General features: G+C 36.6%; 1 protein-coding gene across 9 annotated transcripts in view; it reads right to left on the reverse strand.

Annotated features, from left to right (window-relative positions):
* The window catches only part of MAP3K7 (mitogen-activated protein kinase kinase kinase 7), an 85,910-nt gene that overhangs the window by 48,974 nt on the left and 11,738 nt on the right, over positions 1 to 25,198 (reverse strand). For all 9 annotated transcript variants that reach the window (XR_006298996.1, XR_006298992.1, XR_006298998.1 and 6 more), the window contains exons 2-6: positions 20,553 to 20,663; positions 16,585 to 16,650; positions 16,048 to 16,093; positions 14,832 to 14,970; positions 5,652 to 5,776 (exon numbers count right to left, since the gene is read on the reverse strand). Coding sequence is in view for 2 of the 9 variants with exons in the window: in XM_043591950.1 (XP_043447885.1) it covers positions 5,652 to 5,776; positions 14,832 to 14,970; positions 16,048 to 16,093; positions 16,585 to 16,650; positions 20,553 to 20,663 (487 nt within the window). In the remaining 7 variants the exon portion in view is untranslated. The remainder of the gene's footprint in view (positions 1 to 5,651; positions 5,777 to 14,831; positions 14,971 to 16,047; positions 16,094 to 16,584; positions 16,651 to 20,552; positions 20,664 to 25,198) is intronic.

Below are 25,198 nucleotides of genomic sequence, written 5' to 3' on the forward strand. Positions count from 1 at the left end.
GCAAACTTAAAAGTTTTAAGCAGTGAAAATTATGCATAACAAATTTATAGTAAGCAGATTACGCTGCCAAATTTGTAGGATCACTAAATTGGTGGGTGAATCAGCACAATAAACAGCCAAAACCCACAAAAACCCCACTGTAACAACAAGCAATTATTATAGTGATAGCTACACATGTACTTAGCACGTGCATTACACATGCAACTAAGCTGCACACTGTAAGCATTAAAATGAGATTACAGTCGGACTTGGGCTACTACAGGTGCTGACATCTTTCAGAAATGAAGAAGTCTAGCTTAACAGTATGAGCTTTGTTACTCTAAATATTAAAAGTAACTTTTATTTCTGGGCTTTTTTGAATAAACAAATCTTTTTGCTTTCCATACTATAGTAATACTATGTTATTTTAACACACAAAAAAGTATTTTAAATAGTTTTAAAACAATGTATTCTGTATATGAACTTAAAAACAGGAGACATTATTTAATTTTGTATAATTTAACATTTGCTGGTCCATTCACTTTTTGATTGACTTTTAGGGCAAAATAGGCCCACTCAAGTGACCATGTGCACAGCAAATTTCTCTTTCCCTCAAGTGGCTATAAACAAAGAAACAAAAATCTTTAAATTCATCAAAAATAAAAGAAATAAGACATAAGCAGAACCTGACTGATTACTAAACATATCTAAATTTTATGGACAGTCTTACTTCCTAATACACAAATCACACATCTTCAGTTCAACTTTACTCATTTAACAGATAGCTTGATGTTTTCATACAGAAACCTATCATGAATTTATAGACCATTCTTTTAGAACTTGCGTGAAATATGGAGATGTAAAAGAAAGCGAACAGGGGTGCCTGGGTGGCTCAGTCAGTTAAGCGTCTGACTCTTGATTTCGACTCAGGTCATGATCTCACGTTTCTTGAGATTGGGCCCTGCGTCCAGCTCAGTGCTGACAGCACTGGAGCTTACTTGGGATACCCTCTCTCCCTCTCTGTCCCTCCCCCCACTTGTTCTTTCTCTCAAATAAACTTAAAAAAAGAAACTAAACATAAGATTTTTCTTTACTTGTCTTTCTTAGTTATCATATTTCTGCCAAATTACTTGTACTCCAAAGGCATGCTCATTTCAACTTTAGATGTCAATTTTTAATTGCTAGGAAACCAATACAAAAGTACAGTTGAGTCTTACTATTCCTCGTATTTATGTTCTATAAAGTTTCTGCGAAGACTGAAATTAGTGAATGCTGAATCATTTGCTCATAGGGGCAATCAGAGTTGGGTTCCTGTGAGGCTCTTAATGTCAACTGGTCAAAACATGGAAGTCTAGAAAACCTCCAAAAGCATGGAGGTTAAAGAACACCCTACTAAAGAATGAATGGGTCAACCAGGCAATTAGAGAATAAATTTAAAAAGATATGGAAACAAAAATGAAAATACAACAATCCAAATGCTTTGGGATGCAGCGAAGGCAGTCCTGAGAAGAAAATACATTGCAATCCAGGCCTATCTCAAGAAACAAGAAAAATCCCAAATACAAAATCTAACAGCACACCTAAAGGAAATAGAAGCAGAGCAGCAAAGACACCCCAAACCCAGCAGAAGAAGAGAAATAATAAAGATCAGAGCAGAAATAAACAATATAGAATCTAAAAAAGCTGTAGAGCAGATCAATGAAACCAAGAGTTAGTTTTTTGAAAAAATAAACAAAATTGATAAACCTCTAGCCAGGCTTCTCAAAAAGAAAAGGGAGATGACCCAAATAGATAAAATCATAAATGAAAATGGAATTATTACAACCAATCTCTCAGAAATACAAGCAATTATCAGGGAATACTATGAACAATTATATGCCAACAAACTGGACAACCTGGAAAAAATGGACAAATTCCTAAACACCCACACACTTCCAAAACTCAAACAGGAGGAAATAGAAAGCTTGAACAGACCCATAACCAGCGAAGAAATTGAATCAGTTATCAAAAATCTCCCAACAAATCAGAGTCCAGGACCAGATGGCTTCCCTGGGGAATTCTACCAGGCATTTAAAGCAGAGATAATACCTATCCTTCTCAAGCTATTCCAAGAAATAGAAAGGGAAGGAAAACTTCCAGACTCATTCTAGGAAGACAGTATTACTTTGAATCCTAAACCAGACAGAGACCCACTAAAAAAAGAGAACTACAGGCCAATATCCCTGATGAATATGGATGCAAAAATTCTCAATAAGATACTAGCAAATCAAATTCAACGGCTTATAAAAAGAATTATTCACCATGATCAAGTGGGATTCATTCCTGGGATGCAGGGCTGGTTCAACATTTGCAAGTCAATCAACGTGATACATCACATTAACAAAAGAAAAGATAAGAACCATATGATCCTCTCAACTGATGCAGAAAAAGCATTTGACAAAATTAAGCATCCTTTCTTAATACAAAACCTCGAGAAAGTCGGGATAGAAGGAACATACTTAAACATCATAAAAGCCATTTATGAAAAGCCCACAGCTAATATCATCCTCAATGGGGAAAAACTGAGAGCTTTCTCCCTGAGATCAGGAACACGACAGGGATGTCCACTCTGACTGCTGTTGTTTAACATAGTTTTGGAAGTGCTAGCATCAGCAATCAGACAACAAAAGGAAATCAAAGGCATCAAAATTGGCAATGATGAAGTCAAGCTTTCACTTTTTGCAGATGACATGATATATACATGGAAAATCCGATAGACTCCACCAAAAGTCTGCTAGAACTGATACATGAATTCAGCAAAGTTGCAGGATACAAAATCAATGTACAGAAATCAGTTGCATTCTTATACTAATAATGAAGCAACAGAAAGACAAATAAACTGATCCCATTCACAATTGCACCAAGAAGCATAAAATACCTAGGAATAAATCTAACCGAAGATGTAAAAGATCTGTATGCTGAAAACTATAGAAAGCTTATGAAGGAAATTGAAGAAGACATAGAGAAATGGAAAAACATTCCGTGCTCATGGGTTGGAAGAATAAATATTGTTAAAATGTCAATACTACCCAAAGCTATCTACACATTCAATGCAATCCCAATCCAAATTTCACCAGCATTCTTCTCGAAGGTAGAACAAGCAATCCTAAAATTCATATGGAACCACAAAAGGCCCCAAATAGCCAAAGTAATTTTGAAGAAGACGACCAAAGCAGGAGGCATCACAATCCCAGACTTTAGCCTCTACTACAAAGCTGTAATCATCAAGACAGCATGGTATTGGCACAAAAACAGACACACAGACCAATGGAATAGAATAGAGACCCCAGAACTAGACCCACAAAAGTATGGCCACCTAATCTTGTACAAAGCAGGAAAGAACATCCAATGGAAAAAAGACAGTCTCTTTAACAAATGGTGCTGGGAGAACTGGATAGCAACATGCAAAAGAATGAAACTAGACCACTTTCTTATACCATTCACAAAAATAAACTAAAAATGGATAAAGGACCTGAATGTGAGACAGGAAACCATCAAAACACTAGAGGAGAAAGCAGGAAAAGACCTCTCTGACCTCAGTCGCAGCAATTTCTTACTTGACACATCCCCAAAGGCAAGGGAGTTAAAAGCAAAAATGAACTATTGGGACCTCATGAAGATAAAAAGCTTCTGCACAGCAAAGGAAACAACCAACAGAATGGAAAAAGATATTTGCAAATGACATATTGGACAAAGGGCTAGTATCCAAAATCTATAAAGAGCTCACCAAACTTCACACCCGAAAAACAAATAATCCAGTGACGAAATGGGCAGAAAACATGAATAGACACTTCTCTAAAGAAGACAACCGGATGGCCAACAGGCACATGAAAAGATGCTCAACGTCGCTCCTCATCAGGGAAATACAAATCAAAACCACACTCAGATATCACTTCTCGCCAGTCAGAGTGGCCAAAATGAAAAAATCAGGAGACTATAGATGCTGGAGAGGACATGGAGAACAGGAACCCTCTTGCACTGTTGGCGGGAATGCAAACTGGTGCAGCCACTCTGGAAAACAGTGTGGAGGTTCCTCAAAAAATTAAAAATAGACCTACCCTATGACCCAGCAGTAGCACTGCTAGGAATTTACCCAAGGGATACAGGAGTGCTGATGCATAGGGGCACTTGTACCCCAATGTTTATAGCAGCACTCTCAACAATAGCCAAATTATGGAACGAACCTAAATGTCCATCAACTGATGAATGGATAAAGAAATTGTGGTTTATATACACAATGGAGTACTACATGGCAATGAGAAAGAATGAAATATGGCCCTTTGTAGCAACATGGATGGAACTGGAGAGTGTTATGCTAAGTGAAATAACTCAGAGAGAGAAAGACAGATACCGTATGTTTTCACTCTTACGTGGATCCTGAGAAACTTAACAGAAACCCATGGGGGAGGGGAAGGAAAAAAAAAAAGAGGTTAGAGTGGGAGAGAGCCAAAGCAAAAGAGACTCTTAAAAACTGAGAACAAACTAGGGTTGATGGGGGTGGGAGGGAGGCGAGGGGAGGTGATGGGCACTGAAGAGGGCATCTTTTGGGATGAGTACTGGGTGTTGTATGGAAACTAATTTGACAGTAAATTTCATATATTAAAAAAAAACAAAAAACAAAAAAACCCCATAACCTTGTTTTAGGTGTGTTTCTGTTTAAAACACCTTATTTAATATATATTGTGGATTCTTAATATTGAACTCATGGAACTGCACTATAAATCATACCTGAATAAAGATTAGCTAGCATGCATTTTTCTCTCTGTAAGACATACCAGTCTTGTTATACTTAGGAACACTAGAACACTTCAATGCTGCTCTTGAGGCCATCTTAAACAGTAAAATCACCAACAAAAAGCACATAAAGAACGAAAAAAATGTGGTACTATGTAGATCATAAAAACAACACAGTATGAGAGCTGAAATACGAAGGTGGTGTGCTGTCTCGTTCCTTAGCCAGGAACGTGTGTTGGATGACTCACAATTTTTCCCTGCTCCATACATGACCACAAATAACCATGAAAGCACCATGAATACTGATTTTAGGGCTACAAATAGGTGATTTTTACAGTTGCAATAGGTAGAATATGAAAATGAGGATTGAACATATACTTGAATTTGCATAGAATGTTGCTAGACAATATAAATCTTACTATGATCTAGGACTGTATTTGTTTACTACCTTCTTAGACTTTAGTACAGCTGACCCATGAATACTGGATTTATACACACATTTTTTTTTTTGACAAATACAGTTTAACACCATAAATGTGTTTTCCTTATTATCTTAATAACATTTTCTTTTCTTAGCTTACTTTATTGTAAGAGCACAGTATATAATACATATATAAAATATGTGTTAATCAAATGTTTATGTTATTACTAAGGCTTCTGGTCAATAGTAGACTTTCAGTAGTTAAGTTTGGGGGAGTCAAATGTTACACGTGGATTTTCAACTGCATGGAGCAGTGGTGCCATTAACCTCTGCATTGTTCAAGGGTTAACTGTATACTTTATGATATGTACTATGCAGGAGTAAAACCATGGAAACAGGGTAAAGCCATAAACACATACTGGATGTACATGGAGTAAGAAGGAAGATTATCAATCACAACATGCTTTTGTCATTTTACCTTCAAAAACTTCAGGTGCCATCCAAGCAGCACTGCCCTTGTTATTGGTCATGTGTGTCTGAATGTCACAGGCTGTACCAAAGTCACAGATTTTTAAAACTGTCCCCCCTGCAACCAGCAACAAGCTGTTTACAAAAAAACAAAAACAAAGGTTATTAGACCAATACTTGATTCCTACAAAAGAAGAGACATTTGTGGAAACAGAAAGTGTTAAGCAAAATGTCACTATTCAACTTCTGTCAAATGCTTCCTGGTCACTCTAACAGCTTAACAGTTCAGAGGAATATTAGCAAAGATTAACGACCTTAACCTAGTTCTCTTAGGGAGACTGCTAGACCCACATTTTGATGTCTCCATCTCTATCTCCATAATCTTTCCTGACTATATGTCTCTCTGGGCCAAAATTAAACATGGGGTTTTAAAAAGTTCTAGGTCAACGTTATGGTGTCCTGAAATGAAAGTGGATGGATTTCAATACCTTCATAAATCACTTGCACCCTAAACTTAATCTACCCCTTGCAGTGTTTTTCAAGCTGCAGGCAGAAACCTAGTCATAAAATATAGATCATAAAATCTAGCCCAAAGATCTGGAAACCTAGGTCACAAAATTGATTCAGTAGGCTATGACAGCATTTTAAAAAATAGAATAGAAAATACCAAAGTGTGTCACAAACAGATTAAATACTGTTTCATGTATGTTGTTTCAGTTTTATACACATTAATATGTACACAATAGACTATGAAGTATGTCTTACCATGGATCATGGTCCAAATGTTTATAGACTTGTTATTAATCTTATGGCGAACAGATATGAATCTTTAGTTTAGCCTAATGTATCCAGACTGGTTAACTGTTCACTGACCCTATTTCCTTTCCCTCCTGGGCAAAAAGATTAGATTTTTTAGATTTCTGAGCAGTTAGATGGGGCTGTTCGTCCATTCTAGCCAATGGATTGTGGGTAGAAGTTATGTACTTCACTTTCAAGCCTGGCCATAAAGATCTCCCACAGACAAATTTACTCCTTCTTCTTTCCTCGTATGCCAATGCATGCAGAGGATTTTGAATTACAAGACAGAAGAAGCCTGGGATTCTGAGCCACCAATGTGAAAAACTCACTAATCAGAAACACTCATTTTGGACTTCATACGAGTGAAGGAAAAAAAAATATTTTGTAAAGCCATGAGATTTCAGAGCTTATCTATTATAACAGTGTCACTCTAACCAATATGAGAAAATGGTACAGAAGTAGGTAGTGGTGTAACAAAAATCTAATATACTGTATTTGATATTAGCTTAATAGTAGGCACAAGAAAGCTAAAATTGGAGGCTGGAAAAATCCATGTAATGACATGGCAAAACATTTGGTAAAATCTGTCTCCTACGATAATTTGTGGTCCTAAAGGACTACAAAAGCTGACTGCTTCTAGATTCCAAACAGAAGGAAGTAAGACTGACAAAGGTCCACGAAGACTCAGTACTGCAGCAAAAAACACATTAAAAGAGAGTAGTACTTCCCACCGAAACTTAACGGCTTCAGGGTGCCACTATTCAGTTGAGAAAATGCGATGTGGCCAGAAATCAAATAAACCAGGTTCAAGATTTTGCCTAACAAAAAATTCTGGTAATAGATATAGGCACATGAAACTGACTGGAACCAGAGATCACAAACCTACTTTTTTTTTTTTTAATTTTTTTTTCAACGTTTATTTATTTTTGGGACAGAGAGAGACAGAGCATGAACGGGGGAGGGGCAGAGAGAGAGGGAGACACAGAATCGGAAACAGGCTCCAGGCTCTGAGCCATCAGCCCAGAGCCTGACGCGGGGCTCGAACTCACGGACCGCGAGATTGTGACCTGGCTGAAGTCGGACGCTTAACCGACTGTGCCACCCAGGCGCCCCACAAACCTACTTTTGAAGAAATTAATATTGCCAAAGGAGCAAGTTTCTAATTAAAAGTTTGATTGTTTTGAGTCTTAACAACAATCCTCAGGACCCCAGATCTACATAAGCAGGATGTAGGTTATATAAACTGTAGGGCTTCTGAGGACAGTCTATGCCAAAACCCACGTCTGACGTGGTATGAAAATGCACAAGGAGTCTAGATGAGGGTGAAAGTTGGAGTCATGAGCAATGGATAAGGGAGTTCCTTTCCAAGGGTAAAATCAAGGTCGGATCAAGACCAACACTCACAAATCCAGGGCAGAGGGACCAGACAATGCAGGACTTCATTCCTACACACCAATAACTGCTATATGCCTCCATGCTTCTCTTTTCCCAGTGGAAATTTTACTGATTGTCCTGTCTTTCTACCATTATGTATTGTGTGAGTTGGGAGAAAGAGGTGAAGAGGTGACAGATAAACTTGTCCTTTTAATTGCTTTCCAAATGAATTAAACGGGCCACACCCAGACCAGTTGGAGAGCATGGTATGTCATCCTGAGATCCTGGATGGTGAACTAGATGGTGACTGGAAGAGCCTTTGGGATGTTTAATTGGCAAAGAACAGTAAGTGGTTCTAACCTGTGGTTAGAGCAGTAAATAAATACTTTGGGGGACCGGGACTGGTCAACTGCTCATAAAAGCCACCCCCAACTTCCTCTGGGGCACACAACACTTTTCTGAACTTCTAGATGTAGCTAAGACTGAATTGTGGCCACTGATATGTGGGTAGAGGGAGGGTTACTTCCAGGTGTGGTCCAAAAAATCTCTCACATGATCTCCATTCTCTTTATCTGCTGCCTGAATGCCTATGTTCCCAAAGTCCTGGAGGATGGCAGAAATACAAGATGGAGGGAGCCTAACTGGGTCCTTGAATGACAACATGGAAGACCGTCTGCCAAAGAAGAACACCTGTTTTGGATTTTACATGCACAAAAAATACATTTCTACTATGATAAGCCCAGTATGAGCTACAGCAGCTGGTGTTAAAATAGCTAATATTCTCAGCTATTAAGATTCCAAAGACCCTGATACTCAGAGTCTTAAGCTTCTTATATCCCAATGTAACTTGTTAGTCCTATAAGAACTGAAATATATAAAGCATTCTGGAAGTGTAAAAAGACAATTTTTATTAGTCTGTTATTAAAGAGTTAAACATTTAAAAATAAATGTGTGAGACACTCTCTAATATCCTTACCTAAAAGACTTATAGTCATGTTGGTTAATCTGTAAACAAGTAGAAATAATTCTTTATTTTGAATCCCCTTCTTACACGCAAAAAGGTATTTTTGTTTTATATGGCCAACATTTATCTTAATGTATGTTTACTCATTTTGTTTCACCACTCCTTCTTGAACCTTATACTTGTCTACATAATCATTTTCTTTCTTTCCCAAATACCTTCAATTAAGGTCCATGTATTGTAAATTCTCTCAGGTTTTCTATCAAAATGTCTTTAACTTGCACCTTTCTCCTTAAAAATAATTTAGGGCAGGTACACAATTCTGCGTAGGTAACTATTTTTTCTCAGCTCTGTGAAGTTATGATTCTAGTTTTCTAGCTTCCATTAATGGGATTGGAAACTATACTTCAGTCTACCTGACAATCCTTTGTAGGTAATCTCTTTTCTGATCAGCTGATTTAAAAATCTCCCCTTTGTTTTTGTTGTTCTGTAGCCTCCTTAAGGTGTGTCACAGGGTAGACTCCTTTTCATTTATCCTATTTACAATTCATAACTTTGTCCAGAAAATTCTTGGCCAATACCTCTTAAATTATAATCTCTCCCCATCTTATTTTCTTCACTGGAGTTCTATGTTGTTAGTCTTTTCCTTTTTCCTATGTTCCTTAACCTATCATTTTTCTCATCTATTTGTGTTGCATTCTGGGTAACTGCAGATATCTTACAGCTTACTGATTTTCTTGTCACCTATTCCAGATCTATTGAAATTTTTTAATTATTCCTAAATGTTGTGTTTAGTTCTTTTGGTCATTTTGAATAGTTTTTACTCCTTGAACATTTTAATTCCTTTTTAAATTAGCATACTTATTTTATATTCCATATTGATAATTTCTAATATTTGGAGTCTTAATATTTGAGGGCTTTATTCTGTTCTATGTTATTTCTACTGACATTCACTCATGGTAACCTGAATGCTTACGGGTGCGGTAAATTTTTTTTTTTTTGAGAGAGAGGGAGAGAGAGAGAGAGAGGGCATAGCACGCGTGAGCATAAGCAGAGGAGGAGCAGAGGTAGAGGAAGAAAAAGAATCTTAAGCAGGTTCCAAGTTCAGCATGGAGCCCGACACAAGGTTTAATCCCACAACCTGGGGATCATGGCCTGAGCCGAAATCAAGAATCGGACGCTCAACCAAGTCCAGCAGGCACCCCACAGGTGTCGTAATCTTTATTGTGGCTTTACGATTTGATCAATTTTAATCTGCAATAATTAACAGTCTGGACTGAAAGAATAAGACTTTAAAATGGAGTTTCACTTACTATTAGATGCCCTCCCTGGTACACTACCAATCCCCAAAACAGTTTTAACCTGTCTTGCTGGGATTTTTCTTGATTGTGCAAGTAGGGCAAATTCAAACTCATGACAGCAGGAAGGGAGACAGCTCTGTTAAGAAATAAGAAATAAAAGCTCTGCCTAGTTAGAAAACTGATTTTTTTCCTAGCCTACTTTTAAGTTGTTCTCTCCAAAGATACTGACTTTATAGAGACGTCTCAGGTCTGCTACTTTACCTGGTGCAGAACAAAGGACCTGTCTCCAGTTACATAAGAGCCATTAAAACTGGGGACTCTACATTTTTTATACTGAAAGAAGCTCACAGTAGAGTCCCTGGCTTCCAGGCTTGGTTTAGTTCTTTCAGGATTCAGTTCTCTCCATCTTTTGCCCTGATGATTTCCCTCATCTTCTTGTGAGATCACCTATGGATGTAAAAAGATGTTTGTTGCTGGGGCTCCTGGGTGGCTCAGCTGGTTGAGCATCTGACTTTGGCTCAGGTCATGATCTCATGGTTGGTGGGTTCAAGCCCCGCATAGGACTCTGTGCAGACAGCTCGGAGCCTGGAAACTGCTTCGGATTCTGTGTCTCCCTCTCTCTCTCTGCTCTTCCCCCACTCATGCTCTGTTTCTCTCTTTCTCAAAAATAAATAAACATAAAAAAATTTAAAAAAAAGGTCTGTTGTAATATGTAGTATCTCTGGGTGTTTGTTGTAGGATGATTTTTCAGTTGATCTGGTTTGCCACATTGCTGGAGGGTCAAAATTCTTACCATGTGAGCATAAGAATCAAAGCCACATTTGTATACAATTTCTATCAGCACACATAGGTTGTCAGGATTTAAATGCATAGCTTTAAAGGCTTCACTTTATGTGTTTTTCAAACTAGGGTATGAAACCTTGCAAGTATGTCAGTGTATGCCAAGGTAAGTGGTAGGGAGCCCACAGAGCCCCAGGTCAAAGCTACCACTTCTCCCTGGACTATTACTTTTACACAGCTGTGAGTATTTCTAACATCCCAAGATTGACTTGAAAACAAACTACACAATATATGAAGTTGAATGCAAAATTTGCACGCAATATTCCTTAAGAAGGCTTATTGGGCTCTGTCCCTAGTAGAACACTGAAGTTATATCATTACTTTGTTCTAGGCAGTGGGAAAGTTTGAGAAGCACCAATTTTGGGCATTGAAAACTATACAGAATCTCAAAATGTCAAGTGATTCAGTAGCATTGTATTTTCTAAAAACAGCTCTATAAATCAAGTCTTCCAAGTCTAAGATTGCTTACACGAACAGAAATAGTTTCAAATACTTGCTTAGAAAGTAATAAGAAATTCTGTTTATTAAAAATAAAGAGGTAAATATCTGAATATACTGACATGAAAAGATGTCCATGTAAGTGAAAAAAAGCAACATTATATATAACATAACCCGTACATGCTTAAAACACGAAATAAGACCGAGGTTACCTTTGAGGAGCAGAAACAGGAAGCAGGAAAATATTGCTTTATATTTTTCTGTGCTTTTTGAATTTGTTTTCAATCATGAATATATTTATTTGAAAATAACAACATACACTTTAATTAAAGAAAAAAGGTAAAATAAACCAATACAGAAGGAAAAATGATCTTTATTTTAAATGTCCTTATTATTAAAAAAAAATTTTTTTTAACGTTTATTCATTTTTAAGAAACAGAGACAGAGTGCGAGTGGGGGAGGGGCAGAAAGAGAGGGAGAAACAAACCAAAGCAGGCTCCAGGCTCTGAGCTGTCAGGACAAAGCCTGACGGAGGGCTTGAACCCACAAACTATGAGATCATGAACTGAGCTGAAGTCAGATGCTTAAGCAACTGAGGTACCCAAGCACTCCATAAATATCCTTACTTTTAACGTCCTTCTAAAAAATTTTTTTTATGTTTAAAACGTGTGTACAGGAGGAACATAACTCTATTACAGTTAAAATGACCTAATGAAAGATTTCCAGAAAAATTTTCTGAACTTAAGATTCTGCCTTTCCTAAGTGCTTTATTAACCAAGTACAATCACCAAGTAGCATGCTCTTACTTAGGTTTTCCTCTTCATAACAAACAGAAAATAAAGATAATCTGTACCATCACATTGTAGTAATATTCGAAAGCAGAAATGGAATTCATTCAAATTATAAATTTTATAAATTCTTTGCATATAATTTTATACTAAAATTCTAACTGGAGAGTTTCTTTTCAGTCCAGCATGACTAGGATAAACCAGATAAACTACTATATACATCTCCATTAGGTCACAAATACTTCTATGCTAACTAAGTGGAAAGAATGTTACATGCAATTTATCTTTATATGTTCTTCAACAAAAAGTTTCCTGTTTTACTGTTCTTGTTCCAGCTCTACTCTTTACCCAAGATAAGAACTCTAACTGGTTTCCTTGTTTCATATTGGTATATCAAGGTAGTTTATTCTGAATGACTTTTATATTATTATTATTACAATTAGTACTCCTTTACTCATAAGATTTTGATAGGTCATCAGCCATGAGCATGACATTCAAGGTTCACTGAAATATGAACCTAAGTGATCTTTGCAGGCTTATATTCATTCACACAGCTGGGACCAAAACACATTTTTATTTCTGAAGTATTACACAAATGAACCTGCAAAAGAAGAATAAAATAGGGGTACAAACACAAGTCGATATTCTATAAAACACCTAACCAAATCATCAGTTGCCTTTTTTTTTTTTAAGTTCAATTATTTTGGGGGGGGGGCAGGCAGAGAGAGAGAGAGAGAGAGAGAGAGAGAGAGAGAGAATATCTCAAGCAGGTTCCACACTGTCCGTGCAGTTTGATGTGGGGCTTGAACTCAACGAACCATGAGATCATGACGTGAGCTGAAATCGAGTTGGAAGCTTAACCGACTGAGTCACCCATTCTGTGGAACTCCTCTTGACCAAAGAATTCAGTTTTCCAGTGATAATAATAGAGCATGTGGACTTGTATATATAATTATTTATGTAAGCATAGCCATTCCAAAGAATTTTCTTCTCCCCACTACATTCTGAAAAATCAATTCTAACTCTAAAGCCCAAATAGTGCATTAAGTGCCCCAAAGACAATCTGCAATACTATAGGATGAGTACAATCAGAAGAATGACCAAGAGGAATGAATGACTTAGGCCAGACTTCTTGTAAGTATACTGATGGTATTTAAGACAAAAGGAAGAGTTCCTATACACAAATGATTTTAGTAGGACATATCCAGTCTAAGTAGGTTGGCTAAATAAACCTAACATTTATGGATTTATGGGGTATAGGTAGATGGAGAATGAAGGCAGTCACTTAAGTTGTATAATTATGGAATAGAAAAGACATTGGAAAACTGAAAGGACTTCCTTTTGTATTTTCATGTACATTGTTTTGTTATTCCAAAGCCAAAACATGCCCTAATAGAAGAAAAGGGATATTTTTGGAAGTTCCATCTGATGGTTTCTGGCTTCTCCAGAAAAAAGATGCTTTGTACCTGATGCTTGCCTGGATCCTTTGAATCAATAGTCAATTTGTTGTTGGATAAGAGCTATGATTCTCATGAGTTTGTTTTGATAATTCAGCTGTATGTTAATTAAGAGAGGAAAAACAGGACTCGATCTTCATAAACAGGAAAAAAAAAAGACAAAGTGATTTCTTCTTCACTAGGCAAAACAGGTTGCTAAGGTACTAGCCTCTGGAGTCAAGTTAAAAAAATTAAGGTGTCATGAATCTGGGTCTTAAACATTATTTGACCAGGGACCTGGGGAAAGAGAAATCAGTTTAAGCCTGGGAGTAGAAATAAGATACACTAGTGAGAACAAGTGATTCCAAGAGCTGAAACCTATGTAGAATGTATCAGATTAGACATGAGAGTGACAAGTTGTACCCAGAAGGGGCACTTTAATGCTTTAAACCTGCATCAAGAGAACGGAATACTTGAAACTGATTTCCTAGGGGAAACCTCTTATATGAGGCTGATGTGGTGGCTGGGGGGTAGAGAACGAGAGAATGGCATGTGGAGACTCTGTCACAAGTGGATAAAGAAGAAAATAATCAGAGAGAAAAGGGGACAATACCTGTATGTTTTCTTTAACTGAATACCTATATAAACAAACAAAAAAAAAAAAAACCCAAAGTTTCACCCTTTAAAATACTTATTCAGGGAACTGTGATCCTAGGATCCTCAATATGGAGAAATCCAGAAGATTTTCAATTTCTACCCAGATGCCAGAAACGTTCTTTTGCCTTCCTCTAAAAGGGCAAATGATAACCACTCTGTAAATTTTTGTAAAATGTCTACTATGTGTGGACATTGTGCTAGCTGTTAGGGATATAGTAGGGAACAAGACAAACTTGTCTCTGATCTCATGGAATTGTCTAGGGGCAATGATATATACAGCAGGCACAAAATAAATTTATAGCCTTACCAATTCTAGAAGTTTGCAAATCCATAGCAAGAATTATTAAAAATAAAAATTCAACTAAAATTAAAATCCTACTAAAGAGAACATTTTAAAATGCAAGCTTAAATAACTAAATAATGAAGGTGAGTTAAAAATAAACACTCTCAAGCCAAAGGGAAGAGAAAAGAGAAAATCATGTGCAACAATTAGCTTGAATTAGAAAGTGGTGGTGGGGGAGGGGGGGGAGTGGTGTGGTGGAGGGATGGAGAGAGAGAGAGAGAAGGAGAGCAAGACACTGCACTATTAGAACTTACTTTGGTGGTTTCAGGTCCCTGTGAATTAGAGCTTTGGGTTGCATGCTGTGAAGATAAGCCACTCCTTGGGAACACTGTAAACACCAACTCATTGCGTGGGCAGCAGTGTAATATGGCAATGGTTCAGCACCATGCAGCACTGCAAAAGAAAGGCACAAACTAAAAAGAACTTTATTGCATATAACAAAAGACACAGGGTGAATGCAAGCACTGTCGGAACACATGACCAGGTCTATTTCTACATATGTTCCCATCAGTCCTGCTTTTAATTATTTTCTAAATATAAAGATAGAAATATCTAGTAATTTCAAATGGATACATACCACATAAGTACCTAAAATCTAATAGTACTTCTAGTAAAGGTTATATATATGCTCTATCTAGCAAAATCAATATATATTACCACTTTTCCACTGATAGATACTGTCTTTCACAAAATAATGTAAATTATAAACAATATGATAGCATACTATTGTAACACAGATATAGAGAAGTAGTACAGAAGGAAACAAAACAATGTAAATCAAGATGTTTACAATTATGCTTTCTACAATAGCTAAAAACTAGAAATAGTTCAATCAAATAAAACAATGGAGTATGAGAGCTACCCATTAACAATGATGAACACAGTAAATATAAATAAAAATTTAAATAAAATACTAACTTAAAAAATAGAATGCAACAATTTATTTTATATAAATGCAACAATATATTTACTACACGGTGTTTTGCAAGAATGAAAAAGTTAGCTCTGTTCTATAAAGATAACTAAATGACACAGTGTCCTTCATTGTTAAAACATTCTGTGAAGGGAGTTTTCACAATTTTATTTTTCTAAAGAGAGCAAATTATCCAGAATGAAATGGAAGTATGATTAAAGAGTTCTCAAATGAGGAGGCTCAAAGCTAAGAGAGGGCAAAAAACAAAAACACTAAAAGTACGAAGATATTTTAAAATCTGTTTAAAATGCAAATTTTACCTTACTTAAATGCTTTTAGTATTATGAAAAGTACCACTTAGACTTCTAAATTTCATATACCAATGCTACAGCATTTCATCTTTTCATTTCTAATCTTTAGCAGATTTTTTTTTTTAATTACCTCCTTTTGGGATTCTGAGGGTAAACTGTGAAGAACATTAAGCAACTAACAGTGTATATTAAGATCTCTTCAATGATTTTATTCTACTAGATAAAGACAAGTCTAATGACACTCACCATTATATAAAGAGCCCCCTTCAGCATATTCCATCACAAGACACACCTAAAAGAAACACATGTCAGAATAATTAACTACAGTGTTGTGGCATCTTAGGTGATTTGGGCAAGACAGTTCAGTTCAATCTTTAATTTTATAAATGCATTAAAAATTCTTTTGGTCTCTAGTATGTGAATGGTATTAATGAAAAGAAAAGGGGACCCAAGACTCTGTCTTCAATACAAGGGGCCCACTGTCTAAGAGTGGAAATGAATGTGAACACATAATCACAAGATCTTTGAGAACTTTCTCCAGTGCTGAGTAGATGCTGTCACAGGATGTCCTAAATCTCATAACACGATTAGTTTACTGGATGAGACCACCTAAGATAATTCCTCCAATATACTGTGTTGTTAACAGACTAGAAACAAATACATAAAACACAATTTTTTTGAAATAATCTAACAGATCAAAACAGCTTCAAAAACTACATCCCCTCAAACATTTACCGTGTCACTGCTTACAGATGGGTGACAATGAAAAAGTGACAAACTTACTGGATTCAAGCAGGCCCCATACAGCTTTACAATATTAGGATGGTTCACGCGGGATAACTGTCGAAGCTGTAACAAATTAAGGTTTCTTTTAAAAGGTGCTAACTTATGAGAAACTGATTTCACAGCATCATTGTAATTTCATGGTTGTACAAAACATTAGTTCAATCACTCAACAATCATCATTCACTATGTAAGCAGGCACTGTGGTCATAAATGCCTGCCCAGGATGGCAAAGATTCCCTGCCCTAGAGCTCTCACGCTTTAGTTGAGAGATGGACATGTAAACAAATAATTAAGGTAATGTGCAAAGTGCTGTAACAGGAGTTATGAACAAGTCATGGTAAGTACAAATAAGAATAAACTTTGCCAAGAAATGTTAGGACACTAACCCAGAGATGGCACTGAGCTGAGTTATTGAAGCCAGAAGAAGCCATATCATTGTCATCATCTTCATAACTATGGCTGAATAGTCTATCTACTCTGTGCCGGGCATTGGGGGGTACTTTATAGATACCATATAATTCTCATAACTCTGCAAGGTAGGTATTGTCATTTCTACCTTAAAAGAAGAGGGACCTTTAAGATAAAGCTCAGAGAGGGTTAAGTGAGCTGTTAAATATCGTACAGCTAGGCAGTGGTATAGCCAGGGTTTGAACTTTGGTTTATCTGACTTAAAATCTGCACTCTTTCCGCATATGTGTGCTGTCTTCCCTATTTCCTTCTCCTATCTCTTGAATTGATTGCCTCCTCTGCATTCCCACTACCATTGCCTTAGTAACATGACTGCTGTAGTAATTGCCATGTGTTCTCCTAGCTATTCTTCCTACTTCCAGCTTTAATCTTCCCCAATCCAATGAATCACACTAAGGTCAGTGAGAGGTTTGGCTATACTGTTTCTCTTGCTCTACATCTCAAACATCTGTTTATGTGTCCCTCCAAACTGCACCTTACTCTCTTTCTTCTCTCTTTTATGTCTTTTCCTTTCTCTTCCTCTTATTATTTACATTATACTGCTGGCTCATATGAAGTCCAAAAAGATAAACCTTTTTACTATATGCTAGTAGAAAGCTATATTTTTCTACAGCCAACATCTGTGTATTTTCAGTCCTAACACAAGAATATCACTATTTATTATATTCATTTATTATAAATACATATTTATTATATTTCATCTTAAGGTTCAGGACTGCTTCAGATAGCAGATTATGTAAGTATTCCTGCTCCCTCCTCAAATCCTACTAAGACATTAAAGGCATTTTTTCAAGGCACAAAGAAGTATAAAGACAATGTGAAATGAGAAGACAACAACACATTTTTGAAGTTGGAAAGCAAATGATTAGCAGTAACGGACATAGCAGATCTAAAAAAAAAAAAAAAAAAAAGAAAAGAAAAGAAAAAATGAGAAGCAATGAGATTTATCTCATAAAATCTCCAAAGGGTTGGGAGTACCAGGTACCTATGCAAATAAGGCAATAATGGAACAGAGAGACTGGCTGAAAGGTAGACCAAAAATTCCCTCCCTTCCTGACTTCAAACAGCTTAGTGATGCCTCTGTATCATCCCAACGATTAGAGGCTGTTTCTTTGATATAGCAAAGAGTCTCTGGATTGGGGGATACCAAAGAAAAGTAAGGAATGAGCTAAAAGTAGTTGCCTCTGAGAAGCAGAAAACTTGATGGGAAGGAGGGTAAGGGAATAAAAGTTTTCAAAGTAAGAACATGTAGAGGACTCACATCCAATGTGGCTGATCCAAAGCCCAGTGTGCATCTCTCTCCTCTAGTTTCTTCCCCTCCTTCTCTCCTTGGTTTCAGAAAGTCTAGGCTGTGGTTGTTGGGAGCCTAGGCCTTCAACCAAAAGTACTGTACCCACTTGTTGGGGTAGAGGCCAGGGTGATGACACAAAGGAGTCTGAACCAGGCTCTCTGTCTGGGTCTTACTGAAAGTTTGTCTGAGAGACATAACTCAGTGGAAGGGATGACAGATTGAAGGTAGCAGCCTGTGAGAACACCTATTGCTCTTTTTAGGTAGGATGATAATATATAAAGGAAGAGCCAAGGTCTTTCCAGAAGTGACCTGATAGAATTCATCACGTGGTTTTCATAGGGGAGGTGCGCACTGGGCTAGTGCTATAAAGTCTTTATTAATTATTTATTTTATTTTTACACTTAAAATTTTTTTTTACTTATTTTTGAGAGAGAGAGAGACAGAGCATGAGCAGGGGAGGGGCAGAGAGACAGAGGGAGACACAGAATCCGAAGCTGGCTCCAGGCTTCGAGCTGTCAGCATAGAGCCCAATGTGGGGCTCGAACTCACGGACTGTGAGATCATGACCTGGGCCGAAGTTGGACGCCCAGCCAACTGAGCCACCTAGGTGCCCCTATGTATTTTATTTTTTAATTCTGATGTCTGAATGTCTCTCTGGAAGAGATGTGTCTCTGATAAACTATCTGGAGTTGAGAGATGGGATTAGAAGGGATTGGCTGCAGGCAAGGGAGTCAAAGATCTGTAAATGAAAGAAATCGAATTTGAAGGTGAGAGAGACACACAGAGGAGGTGGAGTAGAGGGAAGACCAATTGCTTTGTGGGAGACTGGAGCCCAAGGTCTCAGAACTAATGAAGGAAGAAGTGTGTCCCAACCTTGTGAATCTCTTAAAAACCATTCAGTTGTACTTCCAACAGGTGAATTTTATGGTACATAAAATAAAGCTTTAAAAAAAGAAAAAAAAAAAAAAAGAATATGTGGACTATTTGACAATCTCAATTATATGTATATATAACCTTGATAAAAAATTTTTATCCAAGCTATTATAATCTTTTCAAGTCCTGATTCCTAGTGTTTAACACATATGCTTTTACCTAGTTTTGTGAAAGTGCCAATACACTTTTAGACCTTATCTAAACCATGAACAAATATCATGAGTAAGGCAAGGCTGAGGCCAGACTCTCGGAGCATACTATTAGAGATCATCTTTTCTTCATGATGACCCCGAACTATTAGCATTTTTCAACTCATTCAATTAATTACAAAAATCCACTTCGTCATATCCCAACTAGGTTCTCAGTCTCCATGCTATACATTTAAAAATATCATAAAGTATACTTTTAAATTATAATTAAATATAATCACAAACATAAATTCAGAAAGGTTTGTAAGATAAAGACCACTTATCCACTGGTTAAAAAGTGATAAAACCACTGATATTTTTTTAAAGTTTATTTTTGAGAGAGAGAGGCAGAAGAGAGCTGTGCATGAGTTGGAAAGGGGCAAAGAGAGAAAGAATCCAAGCAGGTTCTGCAAGAAAGTCTCAGAGCGTGATACGTGGCTCTAACCCACAAACCATGAGTTCATGACCTGAGCAGAAACCAGTCAGACCCTTAACCGACTGAGCCACCCAGGCACCCCAAAACTGGACTTAATGAACTACTATAATTTAATATACAACATAGTGCAAAATTAAGAATAAATCTGACAATAGAATAATCTCAATTACTGAATTCTCCATCATCAAATCTGTAAGAGAATAGTTGTAGATTTTCATGCTAAATGTGAAATAATCAAATTTGAAATTTTTCCCTGTAAAATGATCTCATTTGAATTTCTAAAAATATTCAGTCAAAAATGAATGCATAAAATTTCCCTTAATTTTAGATAATGGGAGAAAATATCATTTCTATTTTAAAATTTAAATTCTGTGTCTTGAAATAGATCTGAATTACATGGATGAGACTATATTTTAATAAAGGGATGATTCACTTATGTAGTTAGTTAAGAGTCTTTTCCTCTACTTTTTAATCAGAATTAAGAGTGTGAATGAAAAATGTTTCCATGGCATTATCTTTGGATCTACCAAATTGCTGAGGTTGAAGTATACAGAGAAGTGACAACTGAGAAACAACTTCTTTCACAATATTAAATTCATAGAGTATCTCAGGTAAAGAATTACACAATGGAAATAAGATCTCAACTTACCTCTACAATAAAAGCTTTCCTCTCAGATTCACTTTCTATTTGTTTGATGGCAACATCTTTTGCTCTCCATTTAGCTTTGCAGACTACTCCAAAGGCTCCTCTTCCAACAACCTGAGTTAAGAAAAACAACAACAACAACAAATCACCCATGAGAATCAGAAATAAATAGATCCAGCCCAACATAAAACACTGAAGCTGACTTGAAAGATTTGGAAATGATTTTAGAAATCATCACTCTCTGGATTTGCCACTGAGCATGTATGGAGTTTCACTGAAGTGAGAAAATAATGAACTTGTCTCTATCTTTTGAAAGTTTATGACCTAGACAGCTTTTCATTGTCAAGTAAAACCAAAACAACAAATAAAAAAGACTCCTGGAACAAGAAGAAAAAAAGAAAAGAAAAGAAAAGAAAAGAGACAAGATGAACAAGGAGAGAGAGAGATGGTTTGGGAAAAGAAAAATAAAAAGCAGGAACATACAATCGGTGTTTAAGCTATCATACTTATGAAATTAAAAATAGCTTTTGAATAATTCAATAGGGGTATGAAACAGAGGGAAAGGACAAAAATACAGATGATAAAAGACTGGCCCTTGTGACGGTAGACAAAACTTAGTATTACCTATATAATGGAATACACTTGGAATCCATCAAGAAAAAGAAATGAACTGCTGATTGATAAATGCTACAACATGAATGAACTTCAAAAAACACTGTGCTAAATGAAAAAAGTTACATACAAGAGACCACACACGATGATTCCACTGACGTGAAATGTCCAGAAAAGGTAAATCCATACAGATAGAAAGTAGATCAGTGGTTGCCTAGAACTGAGAGTGAAAATTGGGATTAACTGTAAATGGGTAGGAGGAATATTACCAAGGGGGTGAAAATGTCTGAAAACTGATTTATGATGATGGGTGCATAACTTGGCATATTTGTACAAATGACCGAATACTTCAAATTGGTGAATTTCATAATATGTAAAATATTTCATTAAAGTTATTTTTTTTTAAGTTATAAAAGGTTGGCCATGTATTTTATTATTGTTGAAAGCTAACTGATAGGGACCTCATGGGTTCATTGCTCTCTCATGCTATTTGCTTTACTTTTACAAATGTTTGAAATTTGCCATAATATAAAAACAACAGAATAGCTTTTGAAGCTTGTTAAGATTTTATTATTGTAAACGACCTTAGTTAAGTGCCATCTACTCCAATTTTTCAGCTTCCAATGTATCTAAGTACCTTGTGGCAATGCTTTTTCCTTAAGTGAAATATCTGTCTACATCTCTCATTTATGTACTTTCTATGTTTTGCTTTCATACATTACCTCATTTACACAACCATAGGAGGTACATATAATGTTATTCTTATTTTAAAGATAAAGCTTCTAGCTTTAAAGAGGTAAACTAACTCGCTCAAAGCTGTATTAGTTAGTAAAGAGCAAGTACATATTGATCCCAGAGAAATTAACACCAGAATGTGAAGGATCTTAATATGTACACATATAACTCTATTCTATGCCAGAGCAGGGGGCACAGAGAGAGTGAGACACAGAATTTGAAGGAGGCTCCAGGCTCTGAGCTGTCAGCACAGAGCCCTACGTGCAGCTTAAAACAATGAACCGTGAGATTGTGACCGGAGCCAAAGCCGGATGCTTAACCGACTGAGCCACCCAGACACCCCGAGGAGCTTTCACTTTAGACAAACTTACAAGAACAAATCCATGGGCACAAAGCTCTTCTGTAACAAAGTTGGCTCTAGCTAGGCGGATCAGATAATTTATTATTTACATCAGAACTCTTTTTAGAGTAAGAAGTAAGTGCCAATAATAACCACGAGGACAGGAGCTGTAAATGGGGATGTATGGCCAGTTTAGCAATAGCTCAAATTCTATTTCATACATTACACAAAACAGTATGGCTATTTCTCATGTTACATAATGTATAAAAACACCCAAATGGTTAACATTTATTGAATGTTTCCATTTTATTTTATTTTGTCATCTCTAAGTATTTTTTGTTTTCAATTTTAATTCCAGTATAGTTAACATATGGTGTTATATTAACTTCAAGTGTACACTACAGTGATTCAAGAATTCTACACATTATTCAGTGCTCATCATGATAAGTGTACTCTTTAATCCCCTTCATAAATCCACCTCTCCTCTGGTAATCATCAGTTTGCTCTCTTGGCATTTCTCTTGTTTTTTCCCTTTGCTCCTTTTTTTTTTTTTAAATTTTTAAATGTTCTATATATTTTTGAGAAGAAAGCACAAGTGGCGAAGGGACAGAGAGAGAAAGAGAAAGGGGAATAGAAGATCTGAAGCAGGATCTGTGCTGACAGCAGTAAACCCAATGAGGGGCTCAAACTCACAAACTGTGAGATCATGACCTGAGCTGATGTCAGATGCTCAACCAACTGAGCCACTCAGGTGCCGCCTATATTTTGTTTCTTAAATTCCACACATGAGTGAAATCATATGGTATCTGTCTCTGACTTATTTCACTTAGCATAATACTCTCTGGCTCTATCCAGGTTGCAAATGGCAAGGTTTCATTGGTTTTTTTTTTATGGCTGAATAATATTCCATCGCGCATGTGCGCGCGTGTGTGTGTATCACATCTTCCTTATCCATTCATTTATCAATGGACACTTGGGCTACTTCCATATCTTGACTATGGTAAATAATGCTGCAATAAACATAAGGGTTCATGTATCCCTTTTTAGGGTAAATACCCATTATAGTGCAATTACTGGATCACAGGGCAGTTCTATTTTTAACCTTTTAAGGAGCTTCCATACTATTTTTCACAGTGGCTATACCAGTTTGCATTCCTACCAATAGAGCATTAGGGTTCCTTTTTTCTCAACATCCTCACCAACATTTGTTTTTTGTTTTTGAGTTTAGCTACTCTGACAGGTGTGAGGTGATATCTCATTATAGTTTTGACTTGCATTTCCCTGATGATGGGTGATGCTAAGCATCTTTTCATGTGTCTGTTGGCCATCTGGATGTCTTCTTTGAAAACAATGTCTGTTTACGTATTCAGCCCATTTTTTAATTGGGTTCTTTGTTTTTTGGATGTTGAGTTATATCTCTCATATGAGAAAGAAACCAACATCAGTCATTTGCACTAGTCATCCAGTTACTTTAACATGAATGGGTATTGACTAAACCTGGCACCATCAGAGTAATGGAAAGAGCACACCCGGGCTCTGAAATCCAACAGACTCGAGTTTGAATAAAGGTTCTACCTATTAGCTATTAGTGCTGGGCAGAGTAACATCTCTGACCTTCTGTTTTCTCAGCAGTAAAGGGGAGATGCTTACAATCTCCTCAGTGGTATCTACAGAATCCATACTCAAACCAAAACCATGTAGTTTCTTATATCCTACAAAAGAATAATAAGTGCTTAGAGTTAGGCATGAATCAATGTAAGGAGCTGTACAATTAACCATGATGAATAGCAAACAGGTCTTTAAAACAAATTTCAACTTTACAGCAACATTAGACTAAGAAGGTATGGATGGAGAACAGATTACCTATTGATATGATAATGAAATAATGATTATGAATTCAAAATATTCTTCAACCATGTATTTACAAAGCAACTGTACTTAGTAGGTGTCCTCCTGTTTCATTTTCCTATTTTAAGTAAAGTCCACATAGGGATTCCAAACATTATATTTGTAGATCATTTGCTTGTCACAAAAACCGTTAGGTGTTATATGACTAGTTGTGATGCACAAGTGCCATCTAGTGCTGAGATGATGGCTGACTCTGAGTTTTCAACTTAAAATCTTGGGAACAAAATGTGGAGAAATAAGGACATGATAAACCTTCTTCTATTTGCTCAAGAAAGCAGCAATTTTTTGAAACACTTTGAAATATAAAATAGGCACATTTATGTAAGAAGAGAGCCAATGGCTTTAAGAAGCCTCCATTCATGTTAGGGGTCTAAGATATTTCACATGTATGGTGAAACAACAGATATAAAAATGATAGTAAAGAAAGTACAAGATGCCTAAGGTTGTACACATAAAGTGAAATGCATGATTAAAAAAAAATAATAACTGAATTCAAAGGAGTGAGGTTAGAGGCACTGGGTGTTATACGTAGGGGATGAATCAGTGGATTCTACTCCTGAAATCATTATTGTACTATATGCTAACTAACTTGAATATATATTAAAAAATAAATAAGTACATTAAAAAAAAAAAAGGAAGCAGAGTCAATGCTTAAAGAATTAAACCTTTGTGTATCTAATGATTCTGAACACTAATTCCAATGAATGAAAGGGGTTTTTCCCAAACCACCAAAGAAATTCTCAGATACCAACCAGCTGGGTGTCCTACAATTCAATTCAACTCTGACACTATCTACCTGGACAGAGTACCAGATCCTGCAGGTTAAGGGCTCAGGTCTATAAGACTGTCCCTCCTTCCACAACTTCAGATGCCAGTCACAAGTCCAGGATGTTACTTGTGCTTCTGACCAATGGCTACAGATTGGAGGTTCCAATGACTCCCTCCTTGGGTTCAATCAATTTGCTGGAGTGGCTCACAAAACTGAAACATTTTCCTTACTATATTACCAGTTTATTATAAAAGGACATAACCCAGGAACTGCCAGATAGAAGAG

The sequence above is a fragment of the Prionailurus bengalensis genome, chromosome B2, assembly GCF_016509475.1.
Source record: "Prionailurus bengalensis isolate Pbe53 chromosome B2, Fcat_Pben_1.1_paternal_pri, whole genome shotgun sequence".
NCBI classification, from domain to species: domain Eukaryota; kingdom Metazoa; phylum Chordata; class Mammalia; order Carnivora; family Felidae; genus Prionailurus; species Prionailurus bengalensis.